Source organism: Watersipora subatra, chromosome 5, assembly GCF_963576615.1.
Source record: "Watersipora subatra chromosome 5, tzWatSuba1.1, whole genome shotgun sequence".
NCBI lineage: Eukaryota > Metazoa > Bryozoa > Gymnolaemata > Cheilostomatida > Watersiporidae > Watersipora > Watersipora subatra.
The window spans coordinates 62,046,333-62,072,955 of NC_088712.1; the positions used below are offsets into that span (position 1 = coordinate 62,046,333).

The following is a 26,623-nucleotide window of genomic DNA, read 5'->3' on the forward strand; positions in this document are numbered from 1 at the left end:
CTCTCTAGCCCTTCGGCCAGATGATCCGTGTCTCGGTGCTTGCTTCCAATACACGAGGAGCCTCCCGGACCTTCAGAGGCGGTCTACCACTTTTAACTCAGTGGCAGGTCTTTTTAATGTTGGCTTGGTAGCTGGTTGGTTTTCATGTGCCGGTTCGGCAAAAAGTTAGTCTTTTATCTGCCAGCTTGGTAGCAGGTCTGTCTTTTAAATAAATGCCAACTCGAAAGCAGGTCCGTTTTTTATCTGCTGGCTCATTGGCTAGCCTGGCTGTTCTTACCAGCCAATGGCTGGCTAACCATACTTTTAGTTTGGGTCGAGGGTCAGCACGGTTTCCCTTGCCTCAACCTAGCGCAACTCTGTCTGAGTTGCTAGAAGCTAAAAAGCTCGAGCCGCCCTCTTAGCCCTGGCATGCTCGGCTATTTGTGTGGGATCCGATGACTCTTGGCCCGGCTATTTTCTGCTATCACCAAGGCATCAATTTAAGAGAGCAAAATGATAACCATACGACCATCACTCTCTTTTCATAGAATCCAATCAGTTCTTTTGCTTTCAAAAAAACTATGATGCAACAAAGAGAAAGCAAATATTCAAAGCAGCCAGCTACGTAGGGCTCTGTCAAAATCTCAAAAAATCCAAACAATATATATGCATGTAGCTGTCTTGCTTTAGTAAAAATATTATAAGCCAATCTCAAATCAGCCTATTATGGCATTATAATAAACATAAGTTATATCTAACAGCTATCTAGAGATAACTGATTTTTTGATTCATGGTAGAAGCATGATGATACTGATTACTAGTCAGCAATACTGAATAAGCAATCCTTCACAGTTATTGTTCAAGCACAACTATTAACAGGTTACCAGATTGGTCAAGTTGACTGCCTCAGCCATAGACTTTTCTATAAAACTCGGAGTTCAGAGACACTGTAGAGCGCACATCAATAATATAAGCGTAGAGCCTTATTTTGTGGTTAAAGTATTTTTCCGAATTAGGTGCTATTAAGGATCTGTGCAATATCAAAGAAGTATTACGCGCTTGAGTGGAATTTCAAGATATGCATATTCTATTTTAAAATTAGAATGAAAGATATAAGCACATTCGAATCATTGACTAGCAAACTCATCTGGTGTAAACCAGATCCCTAAAGGATTTTTATAGCCTTTTATCTGAAAGCAGATTTTTCAAAGGTTCGGCTATTAAAAGCACGCAATTTGCTTGAGAAACAACATGTCTAAGTTAAAATTTTGTCAACAGATCAGCTACAGCTGGTTAGTTGCAAGCACCTGTTGTGTTATTCAGTTTTTTAACAGCGGTTACGTGTTTGCGACTATGACTGTCTTACCATTGTACTATCAGAAACAGTACGGAGAAAGAACTATCTCAGCCACTATTGGAACTGTGCAAGCAGCTATGTGTCTCATGGGAGGTGAGCCAATCACATTCATTAGTGTGTAGTAAGGGTAAACAATCTAATGTTGGTGTTATTGTAAAACATATTTCATACATTGTTGCTCAAATTATACAAAATTTTAGAAAAACTACTCGAGTGTTTCTTTTTTGTGTAGAAAAATTTGTAGATGTTTGCTCAATAAAAACCGGACTACCTGAAGTTATTTTACCTGGAGATAATTTTGGTACTACTATGTAAGTGTATTAATCGAAAAGTGATTTCCTAATTGACTAGAATGGCTATAGATTTTAACATAAACAAAATTTGAATAAAATGTTTTCTAGTTTCATAATATACTTTATATAATTAAAACAGTTTCAGAATCTACATTATCATCAGCCCACTCCAACTATTCAAGTCACTATTTTTTAAAAAACAAATTTGAGTGCAAAAAGTTAAATGGATTCTACCTGAGTTTTTGCTTAACACTAACTGTCACAAGACTTTTGAGAACTCAACTCATATTGAATGATAGGAATTTTTATGCAGATGACCATGAAAATACTCAAGACATCAAAACTTTCAAAATGAGTAGCAAATTTTTAGATAAATATTGATTATAATAACCATTGAGGGAAAAATTTGAGACAATAGGCCTACTTATTTTTAGGAGTTGGCAAAGAACCAATAAACAAAATTTCTCTGTTTTTTAATCAAAAAATCTCAAACTTATTTGTTACTTTTCTAGTTGTCTCTTTAAATACTTCAATTTATGTCTGCATATTTCCTCAAACCTGTTCTGGTTTGTTGGTATCTGCTGCTCTTAATTGTAGTTGCCGCAGAATTTTTAAATGATTCATTTTTGCTTCAGTTTGTGACATTTTTCAATCGAAACACTTGGCTCTTTTTCTTAACTGTTATCATTCTCTTGCAAATTCATGTAACTCTTTGCCCTCTTCTTTCTGTTTCTCTCTCTTTTTCTTTCCGACTTTCAGAAATTGTCGGTCTTGCTCATTTGGTTCCTTATTTCTCACTTAATTTTTGTTTGTGTTCTTGTGTTAATGTCTGTTTATAGAAACACGTGTGTAGTGTTGCTACTTTTTTAGGCAGAGAGCTTAGCTAACAATCATTGTTTAGAAAGTTTAGGCAGGCAGACATGCAGTTGTACCAAAATAGCTAACCTTTGAGACAAAAGGTCTTCAATGCCTAAAGTGAATAGAGCAAGAAGGGTCATCTATAATTTGTCACCTTGACATTGATATCAAGGGAAAAGGAAAATAAATGGATGGCTGAGTTTTTAAATGAAATTGTTAAGAAAACATGTCATCTATTGGAGGGCTAATTCATAAAGTTACAGTAAAACTTTTTTAAATTATAATTTTTAAATAAGAAATAAAAAACCAATTGCGGAAGGAGTCAAACCCTAGATCAATTTTTCATAAACCCGACAAATATTGTAACCAATAAACCCACGACAACACAACAACATGGCGCATGAGTATATATTTTGTTTTTTGCTACATGTTTATAAAAACAATGCAAAGAAAGCAAAAAAATGATCCATTAGTGATTGACTAGTACCACCTATATTAGTACAGCCTATATATACAGTACCACATATATTAGTACCACTTATATCAGTAACACATATATTAGTGCCACCTACATTAATACTAGTGGCTCAATATAAACAGTGTTCTCATTGTTACTTATTTAAAGCATGATAACATGTGGTTTAGATTGTTGAAGCCCCTTCAGTCTGCATATTTCAGAAACAGTTTCTCTTCACTAGGATAAAAATAAGATAAATGGATAACTCTGCATTGCCGGTCTTGCTCATTTGGTTCCTTATTGCTCACTTAATTTTTGTTTGTGTTCTTGTGTTAATGTATGTTTATAGAAACACGTGCGTATTTGTGCTAGATTTTTAGGCAGAGAGCTTAGCTAGCAATAATTATTTAGGACAGTTAGGCAGGCAGACATTCAGTTCTAACAAAATAGCTAATCTTTGAGACCAAAGGTCTTTAGGACACAAAGTAAATAGAGCAATAAGTGTCATCTATTGTTACCTTGAACTTGACCTCAAGAAAAAATAAGATAAATGGATAATTAAGCTAGGCCGAATAATCATCAAAAAAACATCTCATGCTGTTGGTGCCTGATTAATAAAGTTACTGTAAAACAATTTTCAGATTATTATTTTTGTATAGGAAGTAAAAAACTGATTGCGACAGGAATCAAACGCTGGATCCAATGTTCATAAGCCTGACTTATGATCGCTAAAACCATGACAACATGAAACAATAATGTATTTTTAGTTATTTGCCATACAAGAATAATGAAAAGGAATCAGAGAATTAATCTATGACCAAAAATGTTTATAGACTATACAATCTGCTAAACAGGATGTATAGTTCCCTAAAAATATTGCAGAGTATAATCTCAAATATATACACTAGTTTGCAAAAGAGAACCCCATTTTGCAAAAAACTCGTTATGTGTACAATTTGTTTTTGAGCCTGCATACTTAATATTTGTAAAAGGCTCTATTGGGAATTTTAATTGATGATGCAACTCCTATATCTAGTGTATTTTGAAACAAAAAACAACCCAAAATATTGAACTAAAAGCTAAAAATAAGTTATTGGTTAGCGATTTTAATTTAAAATTAAAAATGCAAGCCTAGCTGATCTAGCTGGTGTGTGAATCAGCATAAGACCAATTCTGATACCTATGTACTTTAACACAAGTTTTCATTTTGAGTCAAAGTTATAAAAATTGGTAGCACCTATGCTAGCACCACCTATACCAGTACCACCTTTAGTAACACCTATATTAGTACCACCTCTATTAGTATAACTGATAATAGTAACTCTTATATCAGTACATACTATATTAGTACCACCTGTATTAGTACCACCTATATTAGTACTAGTGGCTCAACATAAAAAGTATTTCATTGCTACTTTTATAAAGTATGATGATTAGTTGTTCAGAGTAATTGGGCCTTTTTAGTCTGAATATTTCACAAACAAACTCTTTTATCTGTTAGAGTCAACTTGCAGCTACCACTGTTTATAATATAGTTCAAGAGTTCCGTTTAACTTTCACTGTTTACCTTCTTACTACAAGTGATCAGTTGACAAACTATGGTAAAAAACTTCTTTTTGGTTTGTGAGAGAAAAAACCATGTTAATGACCATTACGGAAATGCATCCCTTTTTCATGTGGTTATACGCAAACTTGTCAAACCATACTCTATATACTTGCGTAGGCCGCATGACCTAGTAAGTTTGTCAACACTATGATTAAAGAGAAACAAATTTGCTAATTGTTAAATACTGATGAAATTCCTACAACATACATCAACTGACCTGCAAAATCTGCATTTCTAACAAGGGGAAATACTCTCTTAGGGCTTTACATTGCGTAACCACTGCTCCTCCTGATAATAACCAGTGCATTGAACTGTATCAACAATTTTCAAAAATTGCGAGACAAGCTTTCTGTGGTTTATTACAAAATACTGCTTGACACTTTGGCTAAATACTCGTGATGCATGGATTTATGATGGTCTGGGTTTGTGCACGGCGTGTTAATAAATGAAGGACAGATAAGCAACAGCTGCTAAGTGGTATGCAACCGGCAAATATTGTTCTTTAAGAAAATTTTAATGAAAGTTTATTCAAAACTTCTGAAATTGGACCAAAATGCTGAGGCGAAATAACACTTTAATTGTTAATAAATATGACAAGAACTTTGTTAGCGTCTGACTACAATGAGCTCATCTGCCATGCTTTTCTTAGGAAGAAATTATACCAGTAATTTGTGCTCAGAGAACACATTTCTGTAGAGAAAAAGCTGTTTTGAGAATAAACAGAAGCCCTTTGTTTACAGCTCAGAAATTGGCTACACTACTGCAGAGTCCTAGCTGACCTTTCTCTATCTAACCTCATAGCAAAAAGTGACATTACGATTAGAGGTATCTTGAATATCTTCATCTGTGGCCAACAGAGTGTAGCTTATGAAAAGGTGCTTTCTCCTAAACAAAAATTGCAATTTTACTTCAGTTTTTTCTTGAATAAGTCATCTTTGTGCAGAAAATACATTGGGTGGCTTGTTTAAGAAACTTTTGGAAATTTTTTCTGGAACTTATGTAATGCATTAAAAATACTATAAAAAAAATTAACAATAAAATAAAGCCCAAACAATGCAACAATGTTTTAGTCTTACATGGAAACAACGGATATTTAATACTTTATCTGGAATGCACTAATGAACAAGATTAAAATGAAACAAAGAGTTGACAACATCTCACGAGTATAGATTTGGTCATCATACTGTAGCATAAAAATCTTTCCTTCTATTAATATTTTTGAGGTGTTTTCTGGCCTTAAAATTACATTTAACTATTATATGATGGCTCATGCTTGTTGATTAGTTTGCTGTGAAAATTGTTTTAATAAGAGTACCTAGTAGTATGGGTAATTGAAGTTTAAAAATAAGAGAATCGTGTGGTCAACTTATTTTGGTTTATTGATTTAAACTTGCGGTAACCTCTATACTGTTCTTTTTTATTGATTAACAGCACTGCCAGGAATTCCAGTTAAGAAAAAGCTTGGCGAAAGATGGACTCAATGCATTGCTGGAGTGCTCATGGCAGGAGGTCTAATTGCCACAGCCTTCACTACCAGTGCATGGCAGGGTATGCTGCTGAGCGGAGTTTGTCATGGTAATCTTGTTAAATGAAAGCTTATTGGTCTGTCAAGTATTTATTGTAACTTGGCTTCTCTTAAATCAGGTGATGATGTTCCGTGCAGATACACTACCACTTGATTCCATAAACTCACTGAATTTAAAAAGGAAGGTAGGGTGAATATTATGAAATGGATTCATAGCTTTTTTAACAAGATTCTATAAATTAACTGTCATGGTTTGTGTTAGTGTCTTCTTTACATATACCAACAATGCTTCCTGGGAGGTTATTTGTTTTTAGGTCAAGTTCATTGAATTTATTAGAAAGCTACTATTGATACTATGTATTAAAATGGCTATAGCCATTTTAATACTTACCTTATCCACTTCATGTTATCTATAGAATTTGGTAATGGTACCATCATGTTTTTACCCTATGCTACCAGATTGATACTTACAGTTACTGCCATGTTGCCGATGTTCTAACATTATATTAGGTACAAAGTGATAAAATTTGTCTTGAGACTAGAAAACATCTGGAATGACAGTTCTGATCACACAAGAAGTGTTATAAATCAACAGGTTTATCTCTGTTGAGTACTTATTACAATTTATAGCTTGGCAGTTTGCAAAACATTTTTCTAGCTAGTTGCTTGACACCAACACAGTTTTGAAATGTTTCACAATACCAGTGATTACTCAGGAGCCTATTGGTACACGGAGCAATAATTGAGTGCCAAGACAGTCATGTGAGCTTACGAAATTTATGTGTTAGAAGTTGTTTCACAACAAGATCAAATTATACATAGCAGTACAGTGTTATGATTAGTACAGCTACCTCATGAACACCTTATTTTAAACAGGTGCAGGTGCATCTCTGAATACTATTGCCACTTACTCGATGGTTAACATCTACTTTCCAACATGTCAGCTACCACTCGCTATAGCCATGATGGTCAGTTTCAACCTTGCAGATGCTCTTTGGGCACCAATCATAGGTTTGTCTTTACTTTCTTATAATGTCTGAGATCTTTGTAGATAAGTGAAATACCTAAACAGTTGCCTTGCGGTAGTTACTAACTGCCAAACATGATTTTCTACTATAAGAGCTAAAGGTTTTCAAACAAGGCTATACATTTATCTGTCTTCTATCAAATGTATATCAATAATTTTTAACAAACTACTATGGCTTTTTGGCGAAAATGATAGAACCTTGTTTTAACATTTTTTTCCTTCCCTATTATTCAAAACTTTTATTCCTAAACTTTATTTGCAAAAATTGACAGCAGCAATGATGATTTAAGCTACTATCTATCATAGCTGATGAATTCAGTTGTTATGGTAAGAATGTTGATAAAAGCCCTAGTGTAAAATATGAAGGTATCTCAAAGAAGAAAAATGATTTATTCTCAATGACTCATCGGTGTTGACCTGATTATGTCAGTCCTAGTAATTGCAGTCGCTAAAAAACCTTTGAGAACTATCACCTCGGTATAGCAACATTGTGATAACATTTCCAGGAAGTCTACTCCTTTACACAAGTTATGTTGGTTTACAGATTTAATTATACTGGCAGTCATTGCTGACATGCATTGCTATGAATTCTGTCTAAAATGAGCAATCTCATTTTGTGTCTGCCTTTAAGGTTTATTCTCAAAACCAGTGTCATGATGCATCTGCCTGTGAACTGCGGAGTCACGTCATTTGTGTCTAAAAGATGTAATGTATATTTTTGGCTATTGTCATGTGTCACATATAGCAAGTTGTTTTTGACAATGTTTATGTCTTGACATCAGCCATGCCATCATAGTTTTTATACAAAAAACACTTTTGGCTATAGGGAATCAGTCTTTTACACGTGATTGCTATATGAACGGTGTACATTACTCAAATATATTATCTTGCTTGAAGTTTAAAGTGAAAGTCTTATTTGCACGAGACTTCATGCGGAACCCAAAGGTGTAAAGTTCTGCACATCGTCACAATAGTCTGTAAGAATTAACAGTTAAAAGATAATCGAAAATATTGAGGTACTTCATGCTTCCTCTGTCATTCATAAGCTCTTGTTTATATCAAATCTCTGTGTAAAAGTTTAAACAATCAAACTTAACCGATCTACATCAAATCAGCTAGTTTACAGGCTGAGCAATGTTTTTTCATATTTCAACAATGTATAATATGTAAGATTTTTAGGGACATTAAAAATAAATTACACAAATTACTGTTTTATAACGAAGTCATCAGTAAACCGCTGCAAAAATGGCGAATTGAGAAAATCTATTATTTTCAGGTGATGAGTGAAAATATTTACAATAGATTTCTTTTCAATAAACATAACAAATGTAGCTTTGTATGGTAAAAAAATATAAGCTGTAAGCCTGGTGAATTTTTTTTTCTATCAATACAAGCTAATGTAGTGTTAAAAATTATTATACAGCATTAGTAAAACCTATTAGTGTGACAAACATTTGGTTTTCAGGAAAGGCTAAAAACAAAAGCTATGTAAGAACTTAAGGTGACACACGATGAAGGTAACATTCTTTGTTTGATATAATTGTTTAATTATCAGACTTCTACAATATTTTGTCAGAAAAAATTTTAAGCATTCCACTAAAACTGTCATTGCAGCGAAAATGTTTAGATTTCATTGACTGGCACAAATATTAAACAACTAAATTAACACTTCATTTATATAACATGTCTAGTTGACTTCAATTAACTACCGCATTCATCACAAGTGTAAAATACTTAGCACCTCCTTTCATATGTTGTAGTGATGGCACATCAAAGCTGCACCTGTTAACTACCCTTATGAATAATTTTTGTAGGAATGTCAGGAGACTAGCCAAAACTCTTGTTTACCGTTACAAGAGTTTTCAGATGGCCATCAGTGGATATCACTAATTCTTAAGTCAGCACCGTGTGCATAATATGGTCATTCGTGTAAAAATGAGGTTTATTTAATTAGCCTAAAAATTCTCTCATTTTTAATGCAAAACTCATTCAACTAGCTCAAAATGCCAACATCGACGCATACTTACCGGATTATTAGTATGGCAAAAAACCAGTTTTGTGGCACAATTCGACAAAAACCTACTCTTGCCAATAGTTTTTAGGCTTTGCTGTTTTTAATATAACATTAACATTACATTAACTTTCATTGTTTCTATTACCAAGTAATCTGTATAATTTCATTACTAGAAAACTTTATATCTGCTTAGTGTAACATAAAAAGTATTAATATTGAACCTGTTTATATTAGTACATATAAAGTAGATCATTCTGCAACAAATTGAACTAAAATTTAACAAATAAATAAAATAAACAAAATTTTTCTCCTCCTGATAAATACAAGGAAAAAATTGCTTGACTGTTTTACTAAGCAACACTCACATATTAAAGATAAAATACTAAGATTAATATTCATTATTTTTAGCCATATCTAAAACTAGTAAAGTGTCTAAATCTATTACCATTTTGAAGACAACTTGATAAGCTGTTATTATTAGAACCATAGAACTATTTTTTCCGTATTAGAAACAAATGAGTAAGCTTATGAAATTTTAATATTAACGCTAATAAAAGAGCTAAACAAGCTATAATTTTTAAGTAACTCAACTTGTATAACCATACTAAAGTTGATATGGCTTTATAGTGGTAATAAAACAATAGTAAAAATAATAATAGTCATCTACCCACTAATAATACCTTCCTTAAGATAACCATTTTTACTCACTCGTAGTCTCACTTCTTGATAACAGCTTGTGGGTTTTGTAACGCCTCCAACCAATCAATCTAACATGTTTAGCTTTGGCTAGTTTGTACTTTCTCAGTGTTTTAATGCTTACTTACTATACTAATCATTGTCATCGCTTCTCTTATGCAAAAAGAACAGCTTTAAATTTATTTAACATCCGAAAGTTCTTATAAGCAATTATTTACGTAAAGTAGAATATGTAACCTAACTTATGTCATTATTATGCATGAGTTGAGTTCACATCACATAGTATTAGTTAATAGGTTAGGTACAGCAGCACAACAGACAATATATTAAGCATTTGACAATGATAACCATTTTTGAGCCTACAAAAGTTCAGTACGGATGACCTGCTAATGATGATCATGCCTATTTTACTTAACATACTAATACAAAATTGTAATTTTACTGCAGCTTTCTTTGCAATCGAGGTACTACATGTAGTTGTATATTGCTAATGAGCTTTTGCTTTAAAGACCATTTTAATGGCTTTAATGTTGTTTAGCAGACATGGAAAGAGCTTCGTGATTTAAACATTCGTTAGTTCTAGTTTATGGAAAAATTTGTTTTAATTTAGAAACCTGCAGAAGTGTAAAATTTACTTTAACTAAACTTTTAGTTGTGTCAGGAAGTTACAAAGCAACTGCAAAGCAACTAACTAAGCTCTACTGTATGTAAAGTATTTAACACGACTGTCAGCAACCCTATTAAAACATTAACTAGGGGCTAAAAGCGTTCTTTTGGTTGCTTGACTTTACTACTATCTAGCATGACTGCATGCAGAGCTATTGCAGCTATTACCTTGTGCTATGAGCATGCTTTTGGTTGACAGTGAAGCTCTTTAAAACAGTAACATGCCTTTTGTTGCTCTGATTTGCAGTGAGAGAGCTTCAGTTCTATTTAAATCTATGAATTATTAAGTTTTGGACAGCTTAAACCAATAATTGAGAACATGGAAAGTGGCCGTGTGTGGCTAGTATGTGTATATGTACTAGTTTTGATTTCACACATTTAAATACATTTCTTGCATGAATTTTATAGCTGACCTTTCCATAATCTCATGTAATGCTAGCGGGAAATGTTACGTGGGAACACTCCCCTTGCTCCTAGTATATTAACTAACTAAGGGGGCTTGAGCTAGCTGATTGGAGAATACAGGCTAAATAATCAGGCCTCTAGAAAAAACCTCTCAAATAAAGAATTTGGAATTGTCAAACCTTTCAACGAGTGATCTAGTAAAATCTTCCTTAAACCACTCACATAACATTGTGTATAGATACTACCAGTATCAGCTACTGATCACACATGGAGTTCTTTCCTTCCAAGCGTAAGCTTGTTTTAACAGCTCAATATTTTTCTACTCATTTTTTTCTCCTTATTTTTAATTATTATTGAGAAATTCCAAGACTTTAGTCTGGCTTGAATTTTTCTAAATAAGCTATATTAAAGCTAAACATGTACCTATGGCTTAATCATTGTGTACTACATTACCATTGTAAAGTTACAAGCCTTCAACCAGTTAAAGCAGGTTATTTTTTTATCTTATCTGAGAAGAATATGATCTACTCATGCTATTTCTATCAGAAGTGCCATCTGCTGTTTTTACAAGCTTATTTTTTTGTGAAGTCAGCCTGAAAAGTTAGTGGGACTTTTAAAACTATGATAAGTGTACAAAGATTGTCTCGGTTAAATTTTCAGTTTTACCATGATGTTTTACCTAAAAACTTTTGACTTAGTAACAATTTCTACTCTCGTTGAAGTTGATTAAAATTATCAACTCTAGTCATGAATTATAGTAATTGTTAAATGACAATTAAAAACCGATCATTCATTTTCATTGACACTCTATCTAAAATAGCCATTTTCTACAAAAATATTTGCGGCCCATGTTAGCTTTAATCTATTAATTTTCATATCTGTTGAAGATTATTTAGCAAAGAAGTTGGAATTTCGAGGTATGTTCTTAGCTCTGGGGGCTGTGAATCTAATAAATCTGGTAGCAGCTGTGATTTACACACCAAAGTATGCCACCTCTACAGATGTCAATGAGTACATGACAGCAAAACCTAAGAAAATGCTCAAGTTGACAGGTAACAAGTATTTACAGTTATGCATCTGCAAAAGGTAGTCACTAAAAGTTGGAGCTTGAAAGATTTTTGGAATTTCCAAGAAAACCAGTTGAGTACCATAAAACAGTGTTACTTGTTGATTGATTTACATGTATATATCGATAAACTATCAAAAATATTATATTAAAAAAATGTGCTTACCAAAATAAACTGAATTATTCTCAGATTTTAATTACCATTTGTCTCAAACTGAAGTTTAGGTATGACTAAAACAGTTCCAACAAAACTATAATATGATTTTTCATAAAGTAGTTAAAGGCATGTTGTTTTTCAAATCAGCAGGTAAATTAAAACTTTAATCATATAGTGAGTACTAAATACACCCAAATTCTGTAAGTCAACAAGTAAATTATCTAAAAGGTCAAGTGTTTAGATTGTAATATAATTTTTACAGACAAGAAGTCTGGTATTTACCATCTACCAAGAGTTGAAGATTCTAAATTCAAACAGAATGATGAAAGGACAGACTCTTATCAACAGAGTTTTAATTCAGTGTCTGATTCTACTGAATACAATATGGAGGAAAGGTAAGCTGTAGATTTACTTAAGAATAATATCAAGGGTCTAAAGTGACTATGTTTATAACTTCTTGGTAAAAAGATCGTAAATAAATCCAGTTAGTAAAGTATTACAATAATGCTTAACAATTGTGACGTAGCATGTGGCATCTCACCATTGAAATATCAGAAAAGTTTTTTACAAAAATTGACCGACTCGAAATTATAAGTTAAATGTTATTTCTGTTTATTATTGTACTAAGGCAAAAATCAATATGTCATCTTGTTTTATGCAATGACAAAAATAATAAATGAAGATATGCAGCTCTCTAATCTAAAATACACAGCGTACTGAAAATTCTATGTGCAAAACCAAAGGATATCTACATCTTATAGTTACCTATTATAAATTAAACATATTATAACTGTTGTAAAACTTTATAATTACTAAGTATTTATTTTCGGCATAAAATTGTAAACTTTCTTCCGTAAAAACCAGATACAGTTATTTATTGCCATGCTTAAAACTATATAGAAATAATTTTACTTTATCTCACCAAGTTTATTTTAGATTTTATGCTAACATTTATAAAAAGGTTTCTGTGAACAGTTTAGAGCTATCATGCTTAAAAACCCAATCATAAAATAATAACTGGCACTGAAACTAGAAAAAAACATATTTATTAATAAGGTTCAGGCAAATATACACATATTTATATCTTTCAACTAACAATTGCTTAATGTTTAAAATTTCACACATGGGCAAAAAGCTTTGTTTGATGTGGGCTTATCAAATTTTTACCGTATAATATTTTTTATTGTTTTGCTTACTGCTTTTGTTAGTTAAAACTATTTATAGCTATATTTGCATGCTATCAAATATTCTACTATAATGAGAGAAGATTTATAAGGCATCAACTCTACCCTGAGTTTATAAAGTAGTTTAAAAAGACATAAAGTAAAAGAAAATATTGAAAAACAAAAAAAAAACAAGAAAAATAAAACAAAATAGTTTTTTCAAAATTTATTACTTATATTTAATTAATTTAGTTAATTACAGGAAATGTATGGAAACAGGCAAGAATCACTTTTTATTTTACAGTGTAGAGAAATACTGCTGCAGGATCACCTGATGAATTACTGAACCTCTCTTTCAGTACTTAAATTACATTTATGCAACGAGAAATCTTTAGAAAAATCCTAAAATCCAGCTCACCTAGATCCACTGCAATTCTAATATTTGTACAATTACACAAAATTAGCTGATTTTAGATGTAAAAGCAATGAGAGGAATGAAACCAGGTTACCTGAAGTATTACTGGTTATAGGCTCTAATGCAAGGAGCAGCAATATTGAGGTAAGCAAGGCATTAAAAAGCTGAAATAGCCCAAAAATGAGCAAAAATATTTACTGTGTACCTCCGGGTTATGATGCCCCTGTTTTACAATTTTTCTGCCTTACGATGTAGAACACTAAGTTTTTTTTTGTCCCTTGGTTACAGAATTTTGTTGCCTTGCAATGTCAACAAAAGTATCTCTAGAATTTTTAATTTGGCAGTCGGTTTGCTTATACGCCGGAATCACAAAAATGCCATGATGTTACTTGCCAAAATCTCTCCAACAACACCTGAAAAAGATGTAATGCTTGCTCTCTCTTTGTTTTGCATTCTACGTCTTTCATAAATGCTTGATAATGTGTGAGTGAAACAATATTAGTGAAAAGTAAGCGAAAGGGAAAGTTTATTGTGCATACTAGTGATTAGTATAATATTTACAGTAAACTTTAATTCACTATAAACTGCTATATAACTAAGGTAAGCTAAATTCATTTAAGTTAATTTCAACGTTAATGTTATTCGTCTGTCTCGAAGGTGAAAACTTTATCCAGTATGTACTGTACATAGTAATGTTACATTTTATTGCAGACCATAACTACTAAATAGGTAGCTATAATTAATAAGGTGAATATATTATTTTGTTACTAATTTTTGGTATGCACAGTACGTATGTAAAATGTTAATGTTTTTATACCAGGTGGTGTTTGCATTAGAAAATTATTAGTGATTCCTAAACCCCTCAATACAACATTTTCATTTAACGATGCCAACACTAAAATGTATTATTGTCATTTGGTGGGGGCTCACTCACTATATATCAATTAGTAGATATTTCGGAAAATTACATGTAAAATGGCAGAATCCTTTAGACTTATGTGTAAACGCAGGACTTTTATCAGCTGTTGGTTTGCTTGTTAGGTTGACCCTTCAGAAGTCAAAGATGTAAAGTTTAGTGACTCAATGCACGATGATGACTATGTATCTACAATGAGTACAAAAGAAGATGATTCTGTTTGTAGTATTCTTCGGATCAAGAATGTACGTTTGATTCTTCTTAATACTCTTACCACAAAACAAATCTACTTGCAACAGTAAATGTTAGAGCTAGTAAAAAATATTAAGAGAAAACGTGATGAGGTGCAAGGTTCTTCAGTCTGTAAAACGTGTTTCTAAAGACAGATTAGAATTGATACTATCTACATCACATTTAAGTAAACAAGCAAACATCAAATTGATTAGTAGTCAACTTTTTACTAACTGAAGTTGTCACACAGTAGTTTTCATAAATTTTAATCATTCTATCAAAGTTTCTGTAGCATATAGTGTAAATTAAAACTAAAAAATAAATCCTTTTCATCATTTTCTAAACTACGAAATCTTTGCTAAAAAGCACTCACCAGCTTTAACAGTGAACTTTTAACAGAAAAGTATGCATTGAGAATCTGTTGCAGGTGCTCATCTACTTGCTGGTTGTTCTTTTGGCTACAGGAGGAGTTTCTTCATTCTACTCAATACTTGGTGACTACTCTTATCATATCTTAGGATACACCATCAACCAGTTTAGCAATGGTGAGACTTTTTAGACCTGCATATTTGTTTTCCTATTTGAGGCTGCCTTAGTCTAACCACTCCAAGTCTAATACATGAGTGAGTGGTTTATTTTGCGAACCATTTTTAACTGCTAAGAATTACTCTTTCATGACTCAAAAGTATCAGTTTTTTTCTAAAAGTTGGCATATACAAATCTGCTTTTTGTAACTCATTTCCGTTTTATGCTGCATTTTCTAAAACTTGCCTCATAAGTAGTTAAATACCAAGCATAGTGTGAAGGGTACACAACACGATCCTGGCTGATTTTGCTTGGTAAACATAATTAGTATTTTCCTTCAAACACACTACTGAATGCATAAGATTCTTGTAAAAGCTACAACAGGTATTTAGCAGAGTAAAGATTACAATTGGCTACTACTGTTAAGTATGATGAAACTGAGTTATTTGTATCTCTCTTGCTTGAAACTGTTGCTAAACTATATGTTTACCCTGTAATGACTCTTTTAGGCATGGTGATTAAAGGTGCTGCCCAGCTGATGATAACTGTTGTCATGACAGTGCTGACTAAACGTTACTTGGTCAGCTCCATCACCATATATAGTGTGGCACTAATAGGAATGCTGTCATCTGCTGGTCTTATGCTCATGCAACCGTCAACAGGTCACTAAAATTAACATGATATTGTTAAGTTTATAGCAAGTACTAATCAAACTTTAAAAAGGATAGAACATGGTAAAGTTTCATGTGCTCTTCTACCTAATACTGCAGTTAGTTAAATTTTCTACTATTCATATTGGCTAATAAGACTAGTCAACTGAGATCTTTTTTAGACAAGCTTGAATTTAGCTTCGATTTTATTGAACGTAATATATTTTCTACAACAGAGCAAACATAATTTAAAAACATTAGGCGTTAAAAGTTTGTTAGTCTGCACATTTTTTCAACTCTCTAGATCAAACGGTATGAGAGTTTTATGAAGTGTCAAAATACTGGACACTAGTATAAACTCTAAAGGCAGTTATTTTTACATCTTGACTTCTTTTCTAATAGCTAGTGACTTGTACCATCAAACACTTTAAAATTGGTACCGCAACAAAAATGGGGAATCTCTGTCAAAAGTGAGAGAAGACAAGACATAGGTTTATGGCTGAGCAACAATCTAATTTTTCTATTTCTAAATTGGTCTATGTGTTCACTAACAGCATCCATTTTTTTAAAGTACTCACTGTTTTATGGGTCTGTTTGTAAAGTATAATTTTATCAAGGTATTATTTATTTACTTACTGGATTGCTGGCGCCTTGTCAACGAAATCAACTACATCTGATCATGTCATTTACAGCTCTCAGCAGTTATTATTCAATATCATGTTCTGTTAATAATAGAATATTAAAAAATTTAGGTGTGGTTATGAATTTTTTGATAACTCACTATTTTTTTAAACACCTTGGTTCAAAGTTTTAATAACTTTTTCTAAAAAGTTTTAATATTTGATTAAATTGGACAAGTGAACAAAGCTCATCCTTTTGAGCTTAGAAATTAAAACATATCCTAGCCTTTTATAACTGGTTAATTATATTATAATAACATATGCAACATCTCAAGAATAGCTCAACATTAGGGCTCAAAATTGTGTTTTGTTGAATACAGATTCATAAATAAAAGCTATGTTTCTTTCCAAAAAATAGAAAATATATTTCAAGATTTTTTGTGTTAACTGTAATAATGCTGATATAAATACAATAGCTTTATATTCTAAAGATGTTTTTATAACTTTCTGTAACTTTGCACACTTTTGGACTTGCGTTAATTTTAATATTACAAAGATGTTAGCTATTAAAAATTAAAAATAAAGATTAAAACATTTCAACCATTAATAGTAAAGCATTAGGTACAATATATTGTTAAAATCTCACTGAAACATCCAATATTCTAATGATTTTAGACAATACAAAACAGCTGACATATGACAACTGCCTATAACACATTTTGTGTTAAACTGCATCTAATCTAGTTGTTTAAATGCTACTTACATGAATGAGCAATGAGTCTAATGAAGGTACCATTAGAAATCGCTGCCAATTGATACACGCAATCAAATCTAATAACTGTGACAAGCTGTGAAAATTATTTGACTAACTTCGTTTTATCTGCAAAAAAATCATTGATTCCTTGTTAGCTTAGGATATAAATGTTTCTGTTGTAGAAACCTTTTATGTGATCATGTTTATATGGGGAGTTTTCAAAGGCCTACAGACGTCAGCTTACTATGGAGTTTGCATTGAACTCACGTCTCCTGAACAGTCAGTCAATACCTTGATGATTGAACTCTTCTTTGATGGCATCGGCTCACTCACAATTCCATACCTCGCAAGTGAGCAGCAAAATTACTATAGTACTGTGATTACAGTGACCTGATGCATTTGCTGTTTTAAATTTCAGGCACAAAAAGTAAAATTGCTGAATTTCTTTTTGAACTTTACCAAGTCTCATTATTATTTAATGTAGTTGAAACCCTTGCGTTATTATTATGATTTCAGAAGTCTCAATCTTTTCTAAAATATGTAATCTAATAAACTGATGAGAACATATAACAGTGGTGCTAATAAATCAATGATCGTTGCACGGGAATACTATAACTTGACATAAGTTGACATATTAAAACCATTTTTTTCTTGTCTTATGAACTCATTTAGCGTAGTTACCACTGTAGTTTTTGCTACTAAATCATTCAAACCCTTTAAAAACGCTCCAAACAAAATATAATGCTAAAAGTTTCACCTTTCACATTCTTCTTGAGTTTAGCTCGTATATTGTGATGTTAGCAAAGATATTAAGTAAAGACTATACAAACCAACTTACTAATAATTGTTATATAGTTAACTGACATGAACTGATTACGTAAAAATACAGAGATTTATTTGATGCTTATAGACAAGTTTGCATACAAACATGGTTATTCTTGTTTTCATTATCAACTTATTATAGGCCTTGTAAAAAAAATATATATATAATTGATTACTTTAAAGTTATAATTTAAGTTTTATTATTAGGCGTTTGTATTTTGATCTCTACTATTACAAAGCTGCTCCTTCAGCATTGTGAACAAGAAACAAGGCAAACCATGCAACTGTTTGTTTATTGTAAATTAATTGCTGATGTCTTTGTATTTTTGGTCACTCACACTTTACCAGTGTAACATGATTTCAAGGTCGAATTCAGCCAGGTTGGTTGAAAGAGAAAAAACATTTTATTTTAGTGTCAGTTGTGTCTAATGGGTGAAGGCTCAATTTGAGTAATATAATTCAAATAATTAACAAACAGTTGAAGTATTTATAATAATATATAACTCTATTGTAATAGCTTCATTGTTATTGTTATTGTTATTCCTACAGCTATCTTGCATCAACAATCATTTATTTATTACTAGTTCGGTAGTTGTGCAGATTTTTTAAAAACAGAAGCACCTTCATATTTAACATAGTATATACTTTTCCCATTACTCTTTAAGGCAAATTCTAGATACTCTCAATAACACGATAGTTAGGTATAAAATACAATAAACCTTGTCTAGTAAAGATATTTATGTCTGCGGGTTTAGGCAACAGTTTTTTTCCATTTCAGTCTTTATAAAAACAAATTATTTTTTACGAGTTGGTACTCTGCTTAATCCCCATTTAAGAATAAACCTATTATATATATCTAAACTTTATTATTTATCATTAAAATAAGATGATAGAATATTTTCAATCATGAAGGTTCTAAAAAAAGATACTCTCTCATAGCTATGAAGACCTCACAAGGGTATCAAGAGACAACTCAATAGTTCTTTTGATGTTTATAGTTCTTTCTATAAGCCATAACTGTCAGTACTTTAAATAATTATAGCTACTTGATTGTAAATATAATAATGTATAATTATATGCTGATTTGCATTAATTGTTAAAGCAAATTTAAAGGGAGAGTTTGAACTAGTTTAGCCTCTCCAGATGTGTAATTACAACCTGAAACGTGCTTGAACAAGCTTGGTTATTTGAGTGTACGCATATGGGTGACTCAGGCGTTTAAGAGTATATTAATTGAACAACGTGAAGTGAAACTATTTTTATGTGTTTAAAAATAGCAGCTACTGTGACAACTTTCACTAATTATTGATAGCATAGCAATACATTCAAACAATTTTGTTTCAGTCAAAGCTCAGGTGGATTTTAACCCGAATGCTGGGCTGTATGTAGCTATGACAACAATCAGTCTGGCAGTTCTATCAATGGTCTACCTCACGTGTACCAATCGAACATCCGCGAAAATTTACACTCCTGAACACAAAACAGATAAACTTGTTCAACCAATTAGCTTTGGTGTTCCACTACAAGGATTGAAAGTCAATCAAGGTTCATGACCAAACCATCAATGATGATTGACAAATTTGTGTATGGTATTGAGATCAATAAAGCTTTTGCATTGAATGTACTTGATAAAGAATTTGTTCTGGTTCTTTGTATAATATATACACTCTAGTTTGGTACTGGTTATACAATATATCGATTAAATATGTACTCAAGTTTTGTACTGGTTCAACTGGTGTATAATGATAATTTCTATCGTTTGTATAAAATAGTTTATAATGATTTTATGAATGCTAGTAATTTCCAACTAGAGATATGTGATATTTTTGTGTATGGTTTCTAGAAACCAATTGACCAGCATGGCTTTTAGCAATACAACCTGTGCATATTGTTAAATTGGTTTCTCTAAAAGTATGCATATTTGCGTAATCTTAAATTAAGTGCTGCCATTTTTACTAAAACTAAGCACTATCATTGTTAATAGACACAAAAGTCTGTTGAGACAGTCAATAACTAGAGAAGCATAATTTTAGACTGAATGTTCACAAACCTACAATTCACTTTGACAATATTATTTGCTGATATTTGCTATACTTAAAAAATTGATGTTTTGTTAAATGATTTATTTTCTTGATGTAATTAACAACTGAAGTTTGAAGTGCAGACAATTTGAAAGTGTCATTAAGTAGTATAAGGTATTGCATAACATTAGTAATCTGCATGAATTATGTCAAAGTGTAATTAACATTGTCATAACTGTGTACACACAGCTGTAAGTACAGCAAATATGATGATAATCAGCACACAAGCTGCTACATGTATATTTTACCTCTGATATATAGTTGACAAACGAATATGCATTGGAAAACTGTGATAATTCTCTACAAGCTGATGTATTTTGTGCAATACCCTTTTGTATAATTAGGAGTTGCCACATCCTGAATGGAGTAGAATTTTGAGTTATCATATATTGCATAGGAAGTAGGACAACTTTAGTTTCTAGCAATTCATGTTTTGTGTTTTTTATGATGACATACAGTTTGTCAGTTTGTGTTGAAACAAATATTTTTTATATTTAATTGCACATTTATTCTGAGCAAAATACCACCAAGGCACCAATAGAACATTAACATTAAAAATCCTTGTAGTTCAATTTAAAACTAGTTTGAACAAAAAAATTGTTTTTTCAAAATATTGGTGAAAGATTTCTTTCAAAACACCAGTTTATTAGCAATGTACAACCAATGTATATACTATGTTAGAAGACAAAACAATTCTGTACAAGTGTGGTAAAAAACGTGAATGGTCTTCACCATCAGCAGGACATCTCTTCCCAGAGATACAGTAGACTGGCGGAAAAATTGGCTCATGTGGAAAACTGCTTAATCTGTTGTATTTCTTGATATTTTACATCGTTCTTAGTGTTTGTTGCAATTCTGCTATAAACCTTACATACATATAATCATAACGTGAATTAGATAAGTTTCTTCAGCGAATCTAAATTAAATCTTAGGAGAACTTCCTCATGTCAGATAAATTTAAACAAAACATTAAATTTAACATATTATTTATACAGTATGTAAGCTAGATAATATAAACCATTAAGCAATTTATATAGCTTTATTTACTGCATTTAAATCACATTTTAGGAGAACTCATGGATGTCTGATAAATTTGACGTTTTAACATAGGCAACTACAATTGCTAGTATAGCAAGAAAACTGTGTGAGTAATGCTTGATTAATTGAGGAAGCAAAATTTAGCTAAAGCTAATCAAATTAAATTGAGCTGTTAGAGGCTGTACAAAAAAGTAAAAGTTTTGCAAATGAAAGCAGTAGGTGCTTTGGGCTGTTTTTAAAAAGTCAGACAGTGAGTGAAAGAAAAGAAAACTACAAATAGATGTATGAAATAGTGACAAAAATTGTCAAATAGAAGAGGTATTAAAGAAGGTATGGTTGTAAGTAGTATATAGAGAGCAGATCTACACACAAAAGTGACGGATCCAGCGGGGGGATAAAAAAAGGGGGTTGTGAATTAAATTGGCTAGGGGTGTAGATTGAATCGTGTGGAGTTGAATGAGATGTTGGGGTTTGGGGGGAAATTGTGGTGTAGAGTAGGGGGTTGAATTCGAGGCGTTACGGATCCGCTCCTGGCGTAATCGGCGGATTATCTGTGGCTGAGTCATCCGATTAGCGGGGGATGAGTCATCCGATTAAACGCGGATTATCGCGGGATTAGTCGGGGGAATCGTCGCGGATTAGTCGGGCGAATCGTCGCCGATTATCGGTGGAATAGTGGGGGTGAATATCTGGGACATCGAGGGCTGGATGGTTTTCCGGAGTGGATCTCGCGGATTATCGAGGAGAGTGAGAGATTACCTACCGGATGAGTGAGGGGGTTAATATCTGGGACACCGAGGGGTTGATTTTCCGGAGATTGTTATATATTTGAAACATGGAATATATATGAGAAAGTGTTTATGTGCAAAGTGGAGAATGTTATATATTTGAGAACGTTGAATATATATGAGAAAGTGTTTATGTACAAAGTTATTTTTTTTGAAGATTTGATGTTTTTGTAATGTTGAAGCTCTTGAATGGTTAAGAATTTTAAGGATTTTTATTTTCGGTTTTTTTTATATATGTTGAATGAAAGATCAGTTTTATTACAAAATTATTCACTTTAAAAGATATATTTATTGCCGTTTCGGGGATTGACGGAGAGCTCGGTGGCGACGGGTTGACGGACGGTGGCGGATGGATTTCGAGATCGTCGGAGCTTGTATGTATTTTCTTTTTTCCGATCCCGAATGAGAATGATGTGTCTGCGAACGAATATTCATTTTGATTGTAAACTTCATAAATTCTGAAATTATCCATCGCTGTTATGGTTCCACTACTTTTTTAAAGATAATGTATAAATTGATGAAGTATTATTAGTTAGTGTTGATTGTTACTGGAGCTTCTGAGGAGTCAACTTCCAATAGTATGAATATCGACATTATTTCTGAAAGAACTTCCCAATTGAATATGAAACAAAGAGAGTATAGAAGACCAACCAAGTCTAGATTGAACAGAACTACGTCATTACGAAGATCATCAAGAAAAAGTTCGGTAGTAAAGCGGTTATTCGAATCCAAGGAAAATTATATGGAAGGAGATGAGAAAATTACGTCACCTATTGCAACAGTTTTTAAAACCGAGGAAATGCAAGAACCATGGAAATGGATTGATCTAAAAGTTTTGGATATTCCAGCTTCGTTAGAAGTAATACAAGCAAATAAGTCTGAAGAAAATGACAATTGTGAGATTGCGTTGCAATTCTTCGTTGAACGTAAGGGAGAGCGTGTGGTATTATGTTCGATCATCGATCCTCAAAAGTATAACATTCCCTCATCATTTCAATGGTTGACACCAGCTTTCATGATATTGGATCGAAGTGAGATTTACATGAACTCTAAGGCTTCATCAGGATTAAAACTTTTCAGAATTGACGGAGCATGCAATCTGAAGGAATTCAGAGAGAAATTAAACAAAGATTATAAACTCTGTATATCAAGACAGTAATGAGTTAAGGAAATGATATTATGATTAAATTTTATATAGTTTATTTGATGATATATCATAGGGATTTAAACTTACTATCAATGGATATGTTATTGAATAAAAGTTTTGTATATAAAAATGCTAAAACATAATATAAAAAAGACTATTGAATTTCATTCAATCCCAATTTTCTTCTTCTTCTTTCATTGTCGAATGAGAATGAACTGTCTACAATCAAAACATACATTATTTTTAGTGAGATATAGTAAAAGTAAGACATACAATCAGATTAGATCATTCATTCAAACTAAAAATCAAATATAATGTAATACTTACTGAAGAAGAAGAAGATCCATCCTTTTTCTGAATGGAATCTTTCTGTTGAGATATGGGAGCCTGCAATTGCAATGATTACAGTCAGGATGGATTACTATAACCTTGCTGAGATAGTAGACTCTACATTCACAATGGACTCCAACTTAAATTGTAAATTTCAATTGCATTAGTCATCGAATCATAGAATGATATGCAAGATGTAATGCAGACAGAATAGGATATGCAATCAGCTAGAGTAGGACATACAGACAATAAGAAAAACAAATATGTTACATCACATAGTCAGACTAGGACACACAGACAGAGGAGGATATTCAGTTAAAATAAAGAAATAAATATAATGTACTACTTACTGAAGATTCAAATTCATAAAGCCTTCTCCGAAAAGGACTATATTTAGTTCGGTGATGCCCAGGATCCTACAATTGCATTGATTATAGTCAGAGTAGAACACGCAGACAAATTAAAACACAGTCAGGTCTTACTTTGAATTTCAATTCCAACTCCTTTTGTTTTAAAGTGGAGTTATACAAAATATTAATTACTGTTTTCACAGATTGATACTCATTTTAACATTCCTACATACCAATTGGAGTGAATTTTGTTGAATGTATTTGATCTTTAGTTACATGTTTTATCATTATACAACGATATTAGATGAAATAAATATAATGTAATACTTACTTTTAAAGTCAATGTAACATCGAAGTTACGAAAGAACTCCTCTCTTTGCTGCTGCATGACCAATGATTTCTACAATAATTTCCAAAATTACTTTGTATAATTTAATTGTTTCATTTAAGCAAACCCTATAATTCGAAATATATTTAATATGTAGTTTATATTCTAAAGTTTCCTTTAATCAAAAATATAATTTAGTAAAATATTATAATGTAGTACTTACTTTCTTTTGAAGCTTGATCTTGAATCGAAAAGCCTTCTGTTTTTCAGGATCTACCTCTCTACCCCAAGGGCAGTAGCCCCATATCTCAACACACGTGTCGATGCATTTTGTCTGAGTTAGGAGTCTATCCACGTTTTTGTCTCGAGCACACATTGTAAACTATTATAAATAAAATGAGATGAAAAACTTATTCTTTCTCGTTGCTTATATAGTAAGCAGAATCAATATTATGGTTGATTAAACTTGTGTAATTTATGATCACGAAATTGTAAAATCAGCTAAACAGATTTCGCGAAATTCAATTTCGCAAAATTACACATTATATATATTATATAGTCAACTTTCGCGAAATTACACATTATATATATTATATAGTCAACTTTCGCGAAATTGAACTTCGCGAAATTACACATTATATATATTATATAGTCAACTTTCGTTGACTGTATAATATATATAATGTGTAATTTCGCGAAAGTTGACTATATAATATATATAATGTGTAATTTCGCAAAATTCAATTTCGCGAAATTACACATTATACATATTATATAGTCAACTTTCGCGAAATTGAATTTCGCGAAATTACACATTATATATATTATATAGTCAACTTTCGTTGACTATATAATATATATAATGTGTAATTTCGCGAAAGTTGACTATATAATATATATAATGTGTAATTTCGCGAAATTCAATTTCGCGAAATTACACATTATATATATTATATAGTCAACTTTCGCGAAATTGGATTTTGCGAAATTACATATTATATATATTATATAGTCAACTTTCGTGAAATTGAATTTCGCGAAATTCCACAATATATATATTATATAGTCAACTTTCGTTGACTATATAATATATATAATGTGTAATTTCGCGAAAGTTGACTATATAATATATATAATGTAGTACTTTCGCGAAATTCAAGTTCGCGAAAGTTGACTATGTAATGTATAATATGTAATTTTCGCGAAATCCAATTTCGCGAAATTCACTTCGCGAAATTCGATTTCACGAAACTTGACTATATAATATATAATGTGTAATTTCGCGAATTCCAATTTCGCGAAATTCACTTTCGCGTTGATGTACAAGTGAGCCGTGATTTATAAATGTATATATAATAATAAAATGTGAGTAAGATAAAAGCTACTGAAGATACAATAAACAAAGCTAGGATTGTGCTAGTCTATGTTAATATACAAGTGAGCAGTGATTATAATTGTATATAATAATAAAATGTGAGTAAGATAAAAGCTAGGGTTGTGCTAGTCCATGTTAATGTACAAGTGAGCAGTGATTATAAATGTATATATAATAATAAAATGTGAGTAAGATAAAAAGCTACTGAAGATAGAATAAACAAAGCTAGGATTGTGCTAGTCCATGTTAATATACAAGTGAGCAGTGATTATAAATGTATATATAATAATAAAATGTGAGTAAGATAAAAGTTACTGAAGATACAATAAACAAAGCTAGGATTGTGCTAGGCCGTGTTAATATACAAGTGAGCAGTGATTATAAATGTATATATAATATTAAAATGTGAGTAAGATAAAAACTACTAAAGATACAATAAGCAAAACTAGGATTGTGCTAGGCCATGTTGATATACAAGTGAGCAATGATTATAAATGTGTATATAATAATAAAATGTGAGTAAGATAAAAGCTAGGGTTGTGCTAGTCCATGTTAATATACAAGTGAGCAGTGATTATAAATGTATATATAATAATAAAATGTGAGTAAGATAAATGTTACTGAAGATACAATAAACAGAGCTAGGATTGAGCTAGTCTATGTTAATATACAAGTGAGCAGCGAATATAAATGAATATATAATAATAAAATGTGAGTGAGATACAAGCTACTGAAGATACAATAAACAAAGCTAGGATTGTGCTAGTCCATGTTGATATACAAGTGAGCAGTGATTATAAATGTATATATAATAATAAAATGTGAGTAAGATAAAAGCTACTCAAGATAGAATAAACAAAGCTAGGATTGTGCTAGTCCATGTTAATATACAAGTGAACAGTGATTATAAATGTATATATAATAATAAAATGTGAGTAAGATAAAAGTTACTGAAGATACAATAAACAGAGCTAGGATTGTGCT

At 31.8% G+C, this 26,623-nt stretch overlaps 1 protein-coding gene across 1 annotated transcript; it reads left to right on the forward strand.

Annotated features, from left to right (window-relative positions):
• The first annotated feature begins 1,329 nt into the window (after nucleotides 1–1,329).
• LOC137397651 (uncharacterized) lies at nucleotides 1,330–20,070 on the forward strand. Its single transcript, XM_068083954.1, has 11 exons — nucleotides 1,330–1,429; nucleotides 5,982–6,125; nucleotides 6,952–7,086; nucleotides 11,771–11,935; nucleotides 12,369–12,501; nucleotides 13,744–13,828; nucleotides 14,726–14,845; nucleotides 15,259–15,376; nucleotides 15,866–16,018; nucleotides 17,563–17,730; nucleotides 19,547–20,070. Exons 1-11 carry the CDS (start codon nucleotides 1,333–1,335, stop codon nucleotides 19,753–19,755), a joined length of 1,527 nt encoding a protein of 508 aa, XP_067940055.1. The 5' UTR covers nucleotides 1,330–1,332; the 3' UTR covers nucleotides 19,756–20,070.
• The last annotated feature ends 6,553 nt before the right edge of the window (nucleotides 20,071–26,623 follow it).